This window comes from Ambystoma mexicanum, chromosome 7p, assembly GCF_040938575.1.
Source record: "Ambystoma mexicanum isolate Mex_15411 chromosome 7p, UKY_AmexF1_1, whole genome shotgun sequence".
In the NCBI taxonomy this organism is placed as follows: domain Eukaryota; kingdom Metazoa; phylum Chordata; class Amphibia; order Caudata; family Ambystomatidae; genus Ambystoma; species Ambystoma mexicanum.
The window spans coordinates 194594967-194611965 of NC_090939.1; the positions used below are offsets into that span (position 1 = coordinate 194594967).

Consider the following 16999-nt stretch of genomic DNA (forward strand, 5'->3'; position numbering starts at 1 on the left):
AAGAGCATCAAAGTTTGTTTTGCCAAATTTGGCAAGACGGAAGTGAGGCTGAGAAAGTCTTGCCTGTTCCATTGACCTGAGAGAGCGTCCTGGGATGTACCATTGTGTCCGCGCTGAGAAGTAGCTGGATGCAATGTCATTCAGGCATTTAAACGTGAGTGTGAGTAGCCTAAAGATACCCTGTGCTGGATAGGAAGCCAGTGTAGTTTTCTCCCGGCATCAGTACTGGAATGTCATCTTGGCCAGTGCCATTTTTGGTGGTCTGAAGAGTGGTCTGAAGAGCTGCAATGTTGGCGGAAGATGTACCGGCCAGAAGGCTATTGTAATAGTCTAGCCTTGAATTGATGAGGGCCGAGGCCAGACAGGACATGCAGTTTACAGGTAGAAAAGGGCATAGTGAACAGAGCTGTTTGTTGATCCAGCCGCATGTGGCTCGAGTTTTGACCACATGCAGACTCATAGAGAGTTCGGCGTCAATGGTGACCCCGAGCGTCTTGACGCTTGGAACGACAGGGATGGAGACATTGGCTATACAAAATTAGGCACAGTCAGCTGGAAGGTTCTTTAGCATGTGACTGGAGAAGAAGCTCGGTTTTATCAGCATTTAATGCCATTGAGTTATGAGCTATCCAGGAGTGGATGATTGAGTAAATGGCCGAGATGGCCTTAGCATTAGTAGGGTAGGAGCCAGTGATTTCAAGGATGACCTAGGTGTCATCAGCGTAGTTGGTGTACAAGACACCCAGGTCATCAAGCAACAGAAGAAGAGGGAGTATGTAAATGTTAAAGAGGGTGGATCCTTGAGGGACGCCTCGCGTCAACAGAGATGGAGTGGATGAAGAATTATGAATGGGCACTCGTGCGACCCTTCACATACCTCTTCCGTTCTCCCCTCCTCTTAGTCAGATTGGGTCCCCGTCCCTTTTACAGGAGGCCCTTCCACTCTTGGAGATGTAGGCGAAAGAACTGGTTCCTCTTGTAGACAGGGGCTTTGGTTATTATTCCAGGATTTTTGCGGTGCCCATAAACGGCTTGGAAGTTTTTGCGGCTCACGATTATGTCATACCACTTTTAATACAAGGGGCTGCCCTTTGGCCAGAACGCGGCCCCTCGTGTTTTCACAAAGTTGATTAACACAGTCGCGTGCCTTCTCTGCTTGGACGGCCATCATCTATAACCTTATTTGGACAACTGGCTGGTGAGGTCGGGGTCTCCCGAAGGGGTGGTTCGGTCCTGCCAGAGATTGGCGATCATCAACTGGGGTTTTCCCTCAACCGGAGAAAATCATTTATGCCCATCTCAGGAACTGGTCTCCCTAGGGGTGCGTTCGATCACTAGCATTCAGCAGGTGTTCCCCACGCCCCAGTGGCTTATGTCCCACTGCAATGCGGTGTGCGATTTTCTGGCCAACTTGACCACCTCGGCATGGTGGTTCCAGCCCATTCTGGGCCTGATGGCCTCCTGCATACTCACTGTAGAGCACCCTCGCCTCAAGATGAGGCGCCTCCAGCTCCACCTGGTGGGCAATTGCAATCAGGAGTAAGGGTCTCAGTCAGACAGGATCCTAATACTACTGCTTCTGCTGCCCGATCTTTGCTGGTGGCTGATGGAGGGCAATGTCTCAGTGGGAGCCCCCTTCACCTGTCCAGAGCCTAACCTGGTGGCGATGACAGACTCCTCTCTCTCGGGTTGTGGGGCTACTCTGGAGGGCTATGTGGTCCAGGACAGAAGCCATCTTGCACATGAATCTGCTCGAGCTGTGGGCATTAGGCCTGGCCCTTGAGGCATTCTTGCCCCTCATGAGGGGGACAGGTCTGTTCAGGCAAAACACACAATTCAACTACAATGTTTTGCCTGAACAAGCCGGATGGCACCCGTTCCCCCCACATCTGCATGGAGGCAGTTTCGATCTGGGAATGGGCTCTGATGGAAGGGATTTGGATTTCGGCAGTCCACCTCCCGGGGGACACAAATGCAGAAGCGGACCAGTTGAGTTGCTTGGGGTTCACCACCTTTGAGTGGGAGTGGCACAATGACTCCTTGTTGCCCCTATTCCAGCATTGGGGGTTCACGGAACTGGATTTGTTAACATCTCCCCAGAATGCCAAGTGCCCCCAGTTTGCTGCATGGGCAGGTCAGGGTTGGGGGTCACTGGGCAATGCCTTCCAGATCTGTTGGCTTGGCACGGCCGCAGGTCTTATGCGTTCCCACCCACCCCTCTGCGCCAATGGACTCTCCGTTAGTTCCAGGCCTCTGTGGGTTGCAGTCTCATCCTGGTTTCCCCACATTGGCCTTTGAGACCCTGGTTTTTGGATCTAGTGCAGGTGTCCTCCCAGGCTGCCGCCCATCTTTGGATCCCCAGCAGAGGCTTCCTGTTGCAGCAGGGCAGGCAATGAAACATCTGGACCCGGACAAACTGGCCCTGGCGGCCATGTTCCTGATCAGCTGAAGCTCCAGCATTCTCAATTTTCAGATGACAACTGGGACATCATTCAGCAGGCCAGGAGGCCCTTGACTCGGTCCCAGTATAAGAGCAAATGGACAAGTTCTGCCATCGGGCTCCCGATAACGGTCTGGACCCTGTCACCTGTCTTCTGGATGACGTACTGGCCTTTTCAGCACACCTGGCTCGTTCTGGAGTTCAGGTGGATATTTGCTGCACATATTTGGCGGCCATCGGGGCTTCAAGAGTTCCCCAGAGCATGTGTTTTCGGCAGCCAACCTGGTTGTTAGGCCCCCAATTTAAGGGGTTGTCTAGGACTTTTCCTCCGGTGCATAGGCTGCATCTGGTCTGGGACCTCAAAGTGGTTTTTATGGGCTTTACAATGCAAGCCTTCCATGCCGATGGCTTCTGTGGGCATCCGCTTGGTGATGCCAAAGACTGTTTTATTTGTGGCTCTCACCTCTGCATGCAGGGTTAGTGAGCTGCAGGCGTTGTCTTCATGCAAGCCCTTCACCAAGTTTCACAACGACAAGGTCATCTTGCTCACTCACCCAAACCTCTTGGCCAAGGTGGTCTCTCCGTTCCAACTGAATCACGAGATTTGCCTGCCGGTGTACTTCTCGAACCCATAGTCGGAGGCAAAGAGGGCCCTAAATTCCTTGGACTTCAAGAGGGTTCTCAAGTTGTATCTCTCTTGGACAAAATCCTTCAGGAAGTCTGAGGCATTGTTTGTGACTTTTGGGGGGTCCTCCTGCGGCACTCAGGCTTCCATCGCTTGTTGGATGGTTGAGGCCATTTCAGAGGCATACATGCCCAGGGACAAGCCTGTTCCTGAGGGGTTTCATGCCATGGCCGTCGAACTTCAGAGACATACTTCTTGGGATGGCATCAGCAAGTCTGCTACTTGGGCCACTCCGTCAGCCTTCTGTAAGCACTACTCGCTTGACACTAGCTCCAGGTGCGATGCAGAGTTTGGTTAGGTCGTTCTGAAGAACCTTTTTGCTTCATCCTAGATAAGAGGCAAGTTATCACTGCTGTAGGGAAGGCATGGTATCACAAGTATTGACACTGACACAATGGATACAATTGGTAAAACCTTTATTGAAAATGTTGGGGTTGGAGCAACTCCTATTTTGCCCTATAACTAAGATGGGAAAATAGTCTCGACCATCAAACGATAAACAAAACAGTCCTAGTGGAGTCCATCAAATCAAAAAGGCCTATGCTAACAAAACCTAATGCCTGCCCTATCTGTTGTACAAAAGGTGTGAAAAGGAGAAATGTATGCAATAGGAAAAATCAGTGTTCAAATGATAACGTGGCGAACCAGAACTCCTCCCAACGTTAGGACTCACGGAATAAGGCGATCCTTGAAGCAGGATGACACACTCTGGTTCAGTTTCTAACACAATACACAGTTCAAAACTATGGATCGAGGTCCGCCTGTCCTTCCATGTTAAAGTCTCTTTCTCTGACTTCCAAAATAATGTTTCAACCAAAACTTTCACAAAGATCCCCTTCTGCTGGGCTCAAACCTTTCACCACAGAGTTCTCGTAGGTCTCCCTCTGTCGGGCTCAGACCTCTCACGATAAAGTTCAACACAAAGTTGCAAGAGGGCTCCCGTCCCCAAGCTTATTATACTTCGGGTCTCCCTGAGTTGGGCACAGATCACTTTCAGATGTCTAAGCCTTTTGAATGTGCGTGGTTTTCTTTACAGACCACTGCAGGGCCACTTCGACTCAACATGCACCGTTTTACTTTCACTCTTCCCTTCTCTAGGAATTAATCTTCTTTATTTCACCTTTGCTGTTTGTGTGCCTTTTAGCTTCAAACAATGTACTTTTCACTGAGACTTTCGAATGGGCTATTTCCTTTCACAGGACCACTCCGTTACTTAATATCGCTGATCTCACAGCTGCATTTTACTTTAAAGTTCATTCACAGGTCTGCCTTTCTTTGTGTCTCATCCACACACGTGCAGCCTTCACTTGTGATATAATGTTGCTACTTCATTCACTTTAATACACCCGTCCCTCAGGTCATTGTAAACTCCAATTTACAAGTCATGTTAGTACCACAAGCTTGGCCTCGCCTCCCCAACTCTGCCGTTCACCTGGGAGTGTCGCCGACATCCTTGAACCACAATGCAATCTTCACTTGTTGTATATGACCTTCTCCATGTTTCTTTTGCAGTCTTTTGGAGGTAATGACCTCCAGTAGGAAAGCCTTGGGGTTTTTGGCCCGCTGCTCTCAACCCTTGGTCCGTTGCTCTGCTCCAGTAGGTGCGCCTTTGTCCCGAAAGTTCTGCTCGTACTTGTGTTCCGCCTTGCTTAGAGAGTGTCTTTAGGTGTTGCCTTTTATTCATGTGAGGAGAGCTAACTGTTATCAGGTGTATGCACTTAGTGTAAAGTGCCTAACTTTGCCTGATCCGATTAACGGGACATGTCCAGTATGATGATGGAGAGTTAGTCTGGTTACTCTCCGTCACCCTCTTCCTCAGCCCAGTGTTTGTGTAAAAAGGGGGGGGAGTTAGGACTTTGGAAAATCCTAAAAAATAGGATGGGGGTAGATGAACAAAAAAGGGGGGACTACTGCCTCTCACCATCAGCTGTCTCACCTCCACTCCCCAAAAACCCCCCCACCCAGTTGAACCTCCTATACTGTTCCACCCCCAGGGTCTGAACCCAAAGGCGATGGCCATGCCCTGACCACCTGAGAGAGAGATCCCTGGGGACTAGCGGGTGAAACACCCTCTGGTTTCTCACACAGCTCCATCCTATGTTCTTGTTCAGTGGAATCACCCACTGGGATGGAGTAAAGGGGACGGGACATATGAGTAATTAAAGTTACCCGCCGTAGTGACTAGAGTACTCATAGTTCATTGTCCCCTTTCCTCCATACGTACTACCCGCCTTCCCCCGCTAGTATGCCAATGGGTTATAGGTAATAAGAGTCACCAGGTATCTAAGCATCCGATGCGTTCAAAAGGGACTGAGGTGAGGCACCGGACGGCGGGGCCTCTGTGGGGCATCCCCACGCATGAGGCTGCCCCTCCTGTGGGCTATACTAAATTGAAAGGGGAGGCTCAATTTTCCACTGCCAAAGGTTCCGGTACATCCCCATGTTGGGGGACACCCACAAGGATGGAGGAAAGGGAACTATGGACTATGAGTGCTCTTGTCACTATGGTGAGTAACTTTAATTTTCTTCAAAACACCTATCACTGGCGTTATTTCCCTGCAGGAAAGGCTAGATTTCCTTACGTCATCCCCTCTGACCCTAGGGGGGGGATGCGTTCAAAGTGTATGAGTTTTACTGTAGTTACATTACAAAATGAACATCTCCTTAGAAACTCACATACACACTGTACACAGAGCATATGAGGTTTACTGTTCATATATTTCACAATTAACATCTAAAACCTCACATCAAAGGCAAGTGACAGCTGACTTTGATGTCAGTTTTAAAGTTAACGAATAATTGTACTCTTTTCATATGAAATAAATACAGAGTGTATTGTATGAGTTTTACACTTTATACGTAACACAATTAAGAAAGATATCAAAACTAACATCAAAGGCAAGTGACAGCTCACTTTGATGTCAGTTTTAAACTGATGGAATAAATGTACACTTTCAATACAGAAATATATACTTTTCTGATAAAAATGTACACTTTATGAGGCATACAGTGGACAAGCAGCATGGAGGTGCTTTTTTATTTTAAAACCCTACATGTACATTTATTAGGACACATGCACATGTGACCCATGCACCAAGGGCACATGCAGGTACGGCACATGCTCCTACAAAACATGCTCCTGAGACAAACGCTCCTATCGCACACACTCTTATGAGACACACTTACCGCACACTCTTACGACACACTTTAATGACACACTCCTATGACATGCACTGCTATAACATGCGCTTCTACAACACATACTTCAATAATACGTTTTCTGATAACACGCACAGCTACTGCACCAACGCATACTACGCCTAACATGAGGATGCATGACATGTGCTCTTATGACTTTTGGTTCTATTTTTTGCTTCAAAACCTAAGCAACACACCCACATGGATATTTCAGATAGCTGACACACAGTACAAGCTCCATTACTTTTCAAAACACACACACTCTTAAGATGCACACTTCCCACACACACTTATGACACCCCCCCCTACAACATGCATTCCTACAACACGTGCTTGTAGACCATGTGCAGCTACTGCACGTGCTCCTACCAGACACACACGCTCCCCTAACACACCTCCTGACAACACACAGTTATGACACACTCCTATAACACACCTCCTACAACACACGATCCTTCAACATGTGCTCCTTCAACACATGTACCTAAAACACATGCACTTACAATGCATACGCATGCATCTTACAACACAAAAAGGTACATCACATGCACTTACGACACATGCACTTACACCACATGCTATTATGCAACATGTTCTTTTGCCACATACACACATTTATGCTACATGCTCTTACATTACACACTAGTATTAATAATCAATAATCACATGATGATAAAAATGTTGACATTATTTGAGCATTTTTTTTTAAAGAGTTAAGGTTAAACCAACAAAAACTTAAAGTATACATACATTAGAAATAAGAATGTTAACAACATAATACACTTTATTAAAACATTTCTTTAAATTATATATTAAAACCAAAAATCATGGTAACCTGAACTTACCCTACACTTAAAACAATACACCATTACCATATAATTATAACACAGCCACAGCGGGAGTTATAGGCTTCTCATATATTTCACCGAAACTCTGGAACTCACTCCCGGCCACCCTTAGAGCTGAAACTTCCATCTCTGTCTTCCGCAACAGCCTCAAGGCCACTCTCCTCAACTAGCAAGTGGAGGACTGCCTCCTCCACTTCTGCCATGTATATTGTAATATAACACAAATGTAATATAACTATATTGTAACCTGTATATATACTGGTAATGACTATGTAACTCTATTACAACCTGTATATATATTGCAAATGACCATGTAACTAAGTAACTAAGCTTTGTTCTGTAACAAGTGCCACAATGTCCTCGGGCTGTTGTGCGCTATATAAATACGAATAAAACAAAACAAACAAACTCACACATAAAAACAAGTGACAGTAGACCTATGATGTATGTTAAAGGAAAGTATGACATATGGTAATACAAACTTACTAATACCTATATAATTACTAATAACGACATAATAATACACTTTAAATATAATATACACAAGCAAAATTCTCCAGAAAATTACAATTATAAAATACACAGAATATTTTTTAAAAAATCTTCAATAACAAAATATACATAAGCATTCAAGTGTCATAGTTTACATATGAACCAATATCAATTAACAGGGTACATTTCATCATTCTATTACATAAATTGTACTAAAATACAAACATATAATTATAAAACAAAAACATACACTAAACTAAAAAGTATTAAAATATCATACACAATAAAAGTTTAATAAAATTTACTTCTACAAATAATTTATACAAAATGTATAGCCATTAGAGTGTGCATAAAATGCAATCAAGTAATATGTATAATGAATTTTGTAAATATTGCAAAATGTAAATATTAAACAATAGCTGTACAAATGTAGTAAACATTACAAATATAAAGACAGTTTAACATTTTTATTAAAAACATAATGTATTACTTTCATTGTAAAGCAGTTTAGAGCAAACAAAATATTGCAAAACAAAAATAGGTTGAGTTAAGGTTTCCATGATGTTTGATTTTAATATCATACTGTTTTAATTTATTCATAAGGTTTATTATGCTGTTACCTTAAAAATGTTATTTCTGATGTTTGTAGACTTTAAGGTTATTTTAATCTTAACTCTTTTGTAAAATATGTTTTTCAAATAATATATATATGTAAAACAAACTCCCTAAAAGGTTTTAGGGAGCCATGATTTTGTAAAGAGTTACACAATACTTAAAAACCCTATGAATGCAGAAGCTATCTTGGTTATGTGGCCAGAATGCTCAAGGAAATCAACAATACATCTTGTATAACTCTATAAGACGTTACAACTAATGTACGTGCTTGCTTAAGCTTAGATATATGGGACGCATGAGTGATGCACAAATAAACATACATGAGTGTGTTTGGGTGTTCCTAATATACATTTTAGAAGACATATCTTTCTATATACATGGTAAAGCATTAATTCCAGGTTTATAGTAGTACATGGATATGGTGTTCCAGGTGAAGGCTTAATTTCTTCGGTTCCTCATTTGATAATCCTCCATTGTTAAGAGAGTTTGTGAAAATGGTTTGTTTTAGCACCTTCTTAAAGTGCTCTGAATGAGGTTTCAGTGAGTTCCTGATATAGAGAGATTATCTGATGAAGCACTCAGCCACGGTGTGTTGCTATCTGAGCACTGGCACATCTAGATTACATGAACCATTAATAGTACCTGGTGAGGCTTGTTATTTCCAGGTGCCTTCGAGTAGTACTGTGCTGGATAGCTTTAGGTCCTGTAAGGTGCTTTTAAGAATGAGTGACTATTAGTTGTGAACTGCTGTAAGGATACCAGATCGATATTCATGTGATGATACCATTGTTTTGGGCTTTGAGAGTTGCAAGTCTTGTTCTTGAAAGGCCAGCGAGAATTAGTTTTTCGTAGCCTGAGCTAGGACCGATTTAAAACCTTCAACATTACACACTGGAGATCAACCAGATTGTTTTTTTTATTATGTGTAATAGGTGAAGCTGTACTAATAGTCAAACATGACTATGGGACCTTTTACTCCTGGCATGGGTAGGGTTCATATCTGGGTAATTAACAAGGTCTCAATCTTACTCAATCATGTGTTCACTCTTGGCTATGATCCTACATTCATGTTTTCATTCTTAGCCCAATTTAATATCTTTAATTGCAACTCTTAGCAGTTATTGCCTGCTAAAATGGAACAGAGAACTTCAATGTACCAGTTTAACAAAGAAAGGGTGGGTCTTTCTTCCTAGTGAAATTCACTCACACGCTTGTCTACTGTCAACTGATTGCTGACAAGGCAATTCATTGACCTGGGTTTGAAACCTGTCAGTACAATATATAACCATTAAAGAGCCATTTAGAAACCCTATATAGGTAGGCATCACAACACTAGTTGCATTTGAAATCCGAGATTGTGTTTCATGTGATGACGTTGCATTAAATAAAGAATTCTTTTATTGTTGGGGTGGGTGTTGATCTTTCAAGACACATGGTAACAAATCAGAAATTAATGGGAACACATTCACAACTTATGCAGCAGTCTCACAAAATGTTAAGTATTGCAGGATGCTCCATGGGGAAGTGGAAGGCTTACCCATGCCCCTCTTTGCTTATAACCATTGCGTGGAACCTTCTAAGTCGTGCCACATCCACTTAATTCGATCTAGAGAACACATATCTGACCCTTGCTCTGTAATACAACTGTCAGATAAACTCCTACTTTCTCCCAACTTCACCCCTGTTCCCCGTCTTTCTTTAATTCCTTCCTGCTCACCTGGGGGTATCTCTTCCGGTTCTGCTCCAAATCTCCTTCTCCAGACCGCTTGCTCTCTTGTCTGATGATAAGACCTACCCCGAGAGGAAGCCACCCTGCCCCTCTAACTCGGGGCAAAGGGGGCCCCCGAACCGGGGTAGACCGGTGTAGGGGAAAAAGCCGAGCAGGCACAAAAAAACCCTTGTTGCAGGTCTTGTAGTAGAGCTTGGCAGGACCACTGGGCAGGGCAAAGGCAGAAGGACCTACTTCAGAAAGCAGAGCGGCTAAGCAAAGAGGAGAGCCAGCAGGGAACCGGGCACAGAGAGAGTGCACGGGGAAAAAACACACGCTAGCCAAGACGAGGGAGAGGAAGAACGAGAAGGACGTGGGAGGCAGTGAGGAGTGGAAGGAGAAGGTATGAGAAGGGAAGAGAAGCAAAGGGAGAGAACGGTGGCAGCAGCCACGGAACGGAAAACTGCAGCGTACCAACCCGGAGCTTGACGCGAAGGTTGCAACGCGCGGGCTTCCGGGTTGGATGACGTTAAATGGGCTCCGCAGAGGAGGGGCGGAAGACTAGACCGCTACATGCGGACGCCGGCAGCGTGACGGCCGAATCAATGGCCGCCCCATCGCCAGCATCTCCACAGCCGCCAACGGCGGCCGAGCGTGACAACAACTTAGGATGCACTGTACTTTGTTTGCATTAGCAAAAAATCTACATGTATGTAGATAATTTGAGAATCCTAAGCCAGACTGCCCCCTTTGACTTGTGCTGTACTGTGCATGTGCCACGTACCATGGGAACATATTGATACATCCCCATCCCAAGTGCCTAGGCAGCACCATAGAAGGTGCCATGGAGAGCTGGTCTGCCAAATGATGAATTTGGCAAAACAATTGAGTCTGTGGGCATCTAATATGGAGGACAAGAGAGGTGAAAGGTCTCATGTATCTAGGGTCAATGTGAATGTGGTATAAGGCAAATGTGTACGGGGTGAATGTACACACACTAGCATGACTGAAGATTGATCTCACTCCTTTTTCTTCTATGATTCAGGGAGGTATTGATAGCCCACCAGTTTGAAACACTCAATGTGTAACACTGATGCAAGTGGAATTTCAATATTTGTGGGTACATTTCACGTTGGGCTATCTCAAGTGTCAGTGGAATTCCACTGGAGACTAAAAGGGTCAGTGTTGTCTCTTTGGTATGAGCTGCTTTTCACAAATGATTTACTTGTATTTTAAAAGTTCTCCAAGTTCAATTGTATTTGAAATTCAGTGGCAGATTTTGATAGCTTGAGAGTTGTAGGCTTGCATAGCATATTGGTCTGAATTATTTTAAAACATTTTGTTTTTTAATGGAGGTATTAACAAAGGATTCTTTTTGAGTTGGTCTCTACATCCGCACAACCCAAAGAGCCTGTTTGTTGCTTTTACAATTTTTTGTTTTGTTTTTTTTGTATTACCATATTGTCTTTCCAACATTCGATGTAGGAAAATCTGCTGAAATAGTATGCTCCAATCCACAATTTTCAAATTTGGATATCCGTGACTGCATTTGTGTAATGTTGTACATTATATATTCGTGTACGTATTGTGTTTTGTAAATCATTGTGATGTATTTGATTTAACTGTTGCAGTTCAGCTCTGCTTTTTTTGCTAGGAGTCCACATCGACATGTCATTTGTTGGTGCTTTATAAAATTCTGAACTAAAACACATGAAATATTTGGTCTAACTGTGCGATGTGAACACTGAATATCATGACCACAAATAATGTAGATGATCTCTGAAGGATATATATATATATGTATACATATATGTATTTATATGGATTAAGGTGCAGATCACACTGCGCCTTAATCCTCACTGGAATAAACATTGCGTACTGCAAGCATTTCCAATTTCCAATTACTTATTTGCACTTTTTTCAGATGGAACACCAAAAATCATTGCAACCTTCAGTGAGAAAATGGTCCTGCCCGGAGAGCCCATCTCCCTCATGTGCAATGTGAAGGGGACCCCTCTACCCACAATCACCTGGACGCTGGACGATGACCCCATCATCAAGAATGGCAACCATCGCATCAGCCAGATCATCACTTCTGAGGGAAACGTGGTCAGCTACCTGAACATCACCAACACTCAGGTCCGCGATGGTGGAGTCTACCGATGCACGGCCAACAACTCTGCGGGTGTCGTCCACTACCAGACGCGAATAAACGTAAGAGGTGCTTGTCAAATCAGCTCCTCAAAAAACACACATAACTCATTCTCGTGGCATCAGTTACTGCATGAGTTGATTTGAGTTTTGCAATGCTAACAATTATTTCTCATTGTCCTCCCTTCCTGTCCTACCCAGCCGCATTCTAGAGCCCTGCTGTTTGATTTCTCAGTGTGGCAACTCTATTGTGACCGATAGGTCTTCTTCTGTCATCTTGCAAAGTGATGTGGATGGATCTCTGACCTCTTGCTCTGCATGGATCTGTATCATTCTTTCCCTTCTGGCTGCCTGATGCAAGCAGTGGCTTGTCTGTTGAGAATGTTAACTCGCTTCTGTACCACCATGCTGCATGCTGTCCATCCTCATTGGGTGTACGTCATGAAATGACTAGATTAATATTTTTTTTTCTCATGTATCACAGGTGTCTTGAATGAAAAAGTGTATCGTTTAGTCCCCTTGCCCCTCAGTTTTGAATTGCACTTTGCAAACTCATCCAATTTGGCACACATAATATATTTCACAAATTACATCTCACTGTAAGGCATTACGCTGCTTTAAAGCAGGTTCAGGTAAACTTGCTTTTTTATGTTTGTTTTCTTACACTTCCAAACCTCCTTAGAAAGTAGCAGTCAGAAATGGCTGAATATTTCTCTTTCTTTCAATATAATTGCTGGGAATTCGACTTGGGCAATTGTCAATTGACTATCAGCCAATGGGTGCTATTTTGTATTGCAAACATTGGTAGCCATTATTTGAAAAGTATTATAAGTTTCAGAACACCTCATATAGCTGTGTGTAGCTATACTGGACTTACCAGTCCTCTGGTTTGACAAGGCAACCTTTAAAAATGTAGAAAATCACACAAGTATGATAGTTCTTTTTCTGACAATACATCATATTCTGCTGTTTTGCTCTGCGATTGCCTTGACATTCTTCTCTCGGTATGATATTTATTTGAGTGCTGATTGTCTCACTGCCCCATTAACACAACATGACATAGCTGGTGATGTTAATTATATTCCAATATTTGGAGTAGCCCTGGAGGGAGTGATTACTGCAAAGATGTATAATAAATATGTTAGATGCCAAGTCCTATCATTGAGTTACTCTATGAAGACATAACATTGACTGCTGATGAAGCCTGGATAGAATGCTTATCTGAGAGCCCAAGAGGTTCCTTAGTATGTTTCCATCTTCTCACTGAGTACCTCAATCTTTGAAGGAACCCTCTAAAAGTATACTCTCTTTCTTATCTTTCTTGTCATCCTATTTCCTTATTCATAACATTAAATTTTGATTAACCCCATACTCAGGATAACCGTAGTCCCACTCTAATTTAGGATCTTGCCCCTTCTTACCAAAATGATGTGTTCCCACTAAATAGACCAAAGAACAAGGCCACTGTAGTCGTTGATACTTTCTTAATTCGTCAATTCCCCTGAAGTGTGGTTTTATCAGATACTCATGGAATGCCTTTTGGGGTGTATGGGATCAAATTGGTTCCCCTGATGCTGGAGTTAAGTTGGTTGATGTCTTTTAATTGGCACTGCATGCTAAGATAATAGCTATGGACCAAATAACAGATGCTTGACATCTTTTTGGGCACTATGCAGAATGGCTCTGAAACATTTTCATGAAGGAAGAATGGCTAAATTCTCTTTTACCTGAGCATCACCAGCCTTTGCTTCTGCATTGATACTAACGATTCACAGAGCACAGCTTCCCTACTACCGACCAATACGTCCAGCAATTGACCTTTTACGTCACTTACTAAGTTTGATAAGGACTTTAGTCAGAAAAGAGTTAACCAGAAAATATGTTAATCTTCCCCCAAGAATATTCTGGAACTAGATAAAAATTATGAACTTCAGTCCTGGAATGTTCCAGGACAGGGCCTTATCACAGATCCCCAGCATTGTGCTCTTCACAATCCTGTCGTTTTTTCCTAACCAACAACATAATGAAGCTGTGATCGTTTTTACACATTTCAAATTGTGAACTCATTTACTTAATTTCTAACTAATGCTTACTCACATTCAAGAAATTCCCTTTTGAAAAATGTTTACTAATGAAAGGTCCAAAACTACAAATAATCTCACAACCTCTCTCTAAATATAAGCAAGTCAATCTAGTTTACTAAGGGCGAAAAGAACGAATATGCGCGCAGAAACTAGTACATTTAAAAATAAAAGATTTTTGTAGTTGAAAACAATGTTCTTAAAATATTTGATGCAAAATTTGAGGGCAAGTAAACCTACAGTGCACATTTTGCCACCATATTGATATGTTATGATCTGCGACAGGAAGGTGGGTTCATGACATAAGGCACACTCTTGGAGCATCACAGCAATACATGTGAGAGTGGATGAAAGACTTCCTCTTGGATTGGAATCGGGTGGAAAATTTGAAGAGGAACATGAGCTTAATGAAACAACGGCATACACTGTTGATAGCTACAGAGTCCATACATTGGAAGCACTGTATTTACAGTAAAACCTCACTAAAGTACTACCAAATGGTTCACCTAGAGCTGTGAGGTTTTAACATATAGCGGGATGACAATGACTGTGGATCACTTCCCACTTTCATATCCATTGAGTGAATAATGTGTGCTCACCATTCAATTGAAATCTTCATCTGTTCTGTGTCCGATTAATTTAATTTCATCAATCTAAATGTTGGAAAATGTAAAACTGGAAAAGGAAAATAAAATACATTACTCAAAGGCCCAGAGGCATGTTGTGAGCCCGATGAATGTGAGGGAAGTGAATGATCAAATCACCATTTCATTTGCAGGTGTACCCTTAAATTATTTTCAAGAGTTTCCTTATGCCTTCCCTAGGGCCAGCAAGCATCCGCACAATGAAAAACCTGACAGCAATAGCAGGGCGGGACACTTACATTCACTGTCGTGTGATTGGCTATCCATATTACTCCATAAAATGGTACAAGAACTCTAACCTCCTTCCTTTCAACCACCGGCAAGTGGCGTTTGAGAACAACGGCACGCTGAAGCTCTCCGATGTGCAGAAGGACGTGGATGAGGGTGAATACACCTGCAACGTGCTGGTCCAACCCCAGCTCTCTACGAGTCAGAGTGTGCATGTGACCGTCAAAGGTAAGGTGCATGCTCAAATCATAGAGAGATAATCATTCCTGCATGATTGGGGTGGCCTATCATTTTATTATAATTGTGTTATATGAATATACACTTTTCCCCTCTACACGCCTACTATACTTCAGTGTGACATATTGCTCTTGTCCTGGTTGCACATTCTCAACTCAACAAGTAAATTCAATTTAATAAATCCCTTTAAAAATGGTGGCCTTATCTGGGAATTGCACTACAGATATGGAGTGGCCCTCATGAAGACACCAGCCACCCAAGTTCTGATCACACAGTAATCTGAACCCACAGCAACAGCTTCTACCATTGTTCCTTCACAATCATGCATACTTTTCACAAAGGAAAATAAACAGTTTGTGAATGAGAACAGCATGCAGTTACATTTTAAATAATGAGATAAATACCATGCACTTGGCAAACATTTTCTCCCAATGCATATATTTTAAAAATGGGAGCTGCTTTGTGAAGAGGCTGCAATCACCTTTCCTGGAAGGGGGAGGCTGGGGGAGTCACTATTCAACAAATTGTTTTTTCTTCTGTGTTTGCCAGTGTGGCATTGGATCCAACAAAGAAAGGGTGTCTGATGTAAGCAATATGTGGCTCGACCAAATTACAAATGCAGATGGCAAGTGTTGTTTAATGCCGCACTTTAGCAATCTAGGAGGACGCACTTTGCTGTGCACAAAAATATAAAGCACACTTCCCATTTCCACAGATTTAAGCGTTTGTCAAAGGAGCTGTAAAATAAGCTTTTAGAGAATGATGAAAATAATTAAGGTGAGATGCAGCGGTCTTGTTTTTCCTATTCAATTTATGTTCACTGAGGGTGGGATCTTTGATCTATAATCTCAGTAACTTACATAGATGTGTATGTGCATGGAATATAGATTATTAGCACCAGGGCGAGGATGCAACCAATCAGGTTGCTCGGATCGTGGGCTGAAACCCACGAGCTAAGCCTGCATTCCGAGCAACCTGGCGGTTGCTTCCCCTACCCCTCCATCTTCCCCCACCTTCTTTTCCCCTTCATTCTCCCATCTGTATGGTAGTCTTCATGACCATCAGTCAGGCTTCAGAGCTGCCAGAAGCACGGAAACTGCTCTCCTGAACATCCGTGAGGACCTGCTCTCTAACCTTGACTCTAACACCCCTTGTGTTCTCATTTTGCTCGACCTCTCTTCTGCCTTTGACACTGTCAACCACACCATCCTGCTCAACCATCTCCGTGATAACCTGCGTATCACTGGTTAGGCTCTGGCGTGGCTGACCTCCTTCCTCTCCAATCGACCCTCCCAGGTCCAACTGGGTTCTTTCCTCTCTGACATCTTTTTCTCTACCTCTGGTGTCCCCCAGGGATCTAACCTCTCCCCCTGGCTGTTCAACCAGTATCTGGCTCTTCTTGCCCACCGCATCACTGCTCTCTGTCCCAACTTTCAGTGCTAGGCGGATGATACCCAGCTCATTTTAAGGCTACCCTCAGCCTCCTCTTACCCTTCCCTCATCTCTGACTGTCTCTCTGCTATCCAGGAATGGTGTGCCGCCAACGACCTCTGCCTTAATGCCAGTAAGACTTAGATTCTACTTATCGGCACACCCACTCTCTCCTTCCCTGCAGCTCTCTGGCCTGCCTCCCTTGGCCCTCTTCCTGCGCCTACCTGCAAGGCAAAAAACC

At 43.4% G+C, this 16999-nt stretch overlaps 1 protein-coding gene across 3 annotated transcripts in view; it reads left to right on the forward strand.

Moving 5' to 3' along the window:
* The window catches only part of DSCAM (DS cell adhesion molecule), a 1793910-nt gene that overhangs the window by 930222 nt on the left and 846689 nt on the right, over nucleotides 1–16999 (forward strand). For all 3 annotated transcript variants that reach the window (XM_069636048.1, XM_069636050.1, XM_069636049.1), the window contains exons 7-8: nucleotides 11911–12207; nucleotides 15043–15318. In XM_069636048.1, coding sequence (XP_069492149.1) covers nucleotides 11911–12207; nucleotides 15043–15318 — 573 coding nt within the window. The remainder of the gene's footprint in view (nucleotides 1–11910; nucleotides 12208–15042; nucleotides 15319–16999) is intronic.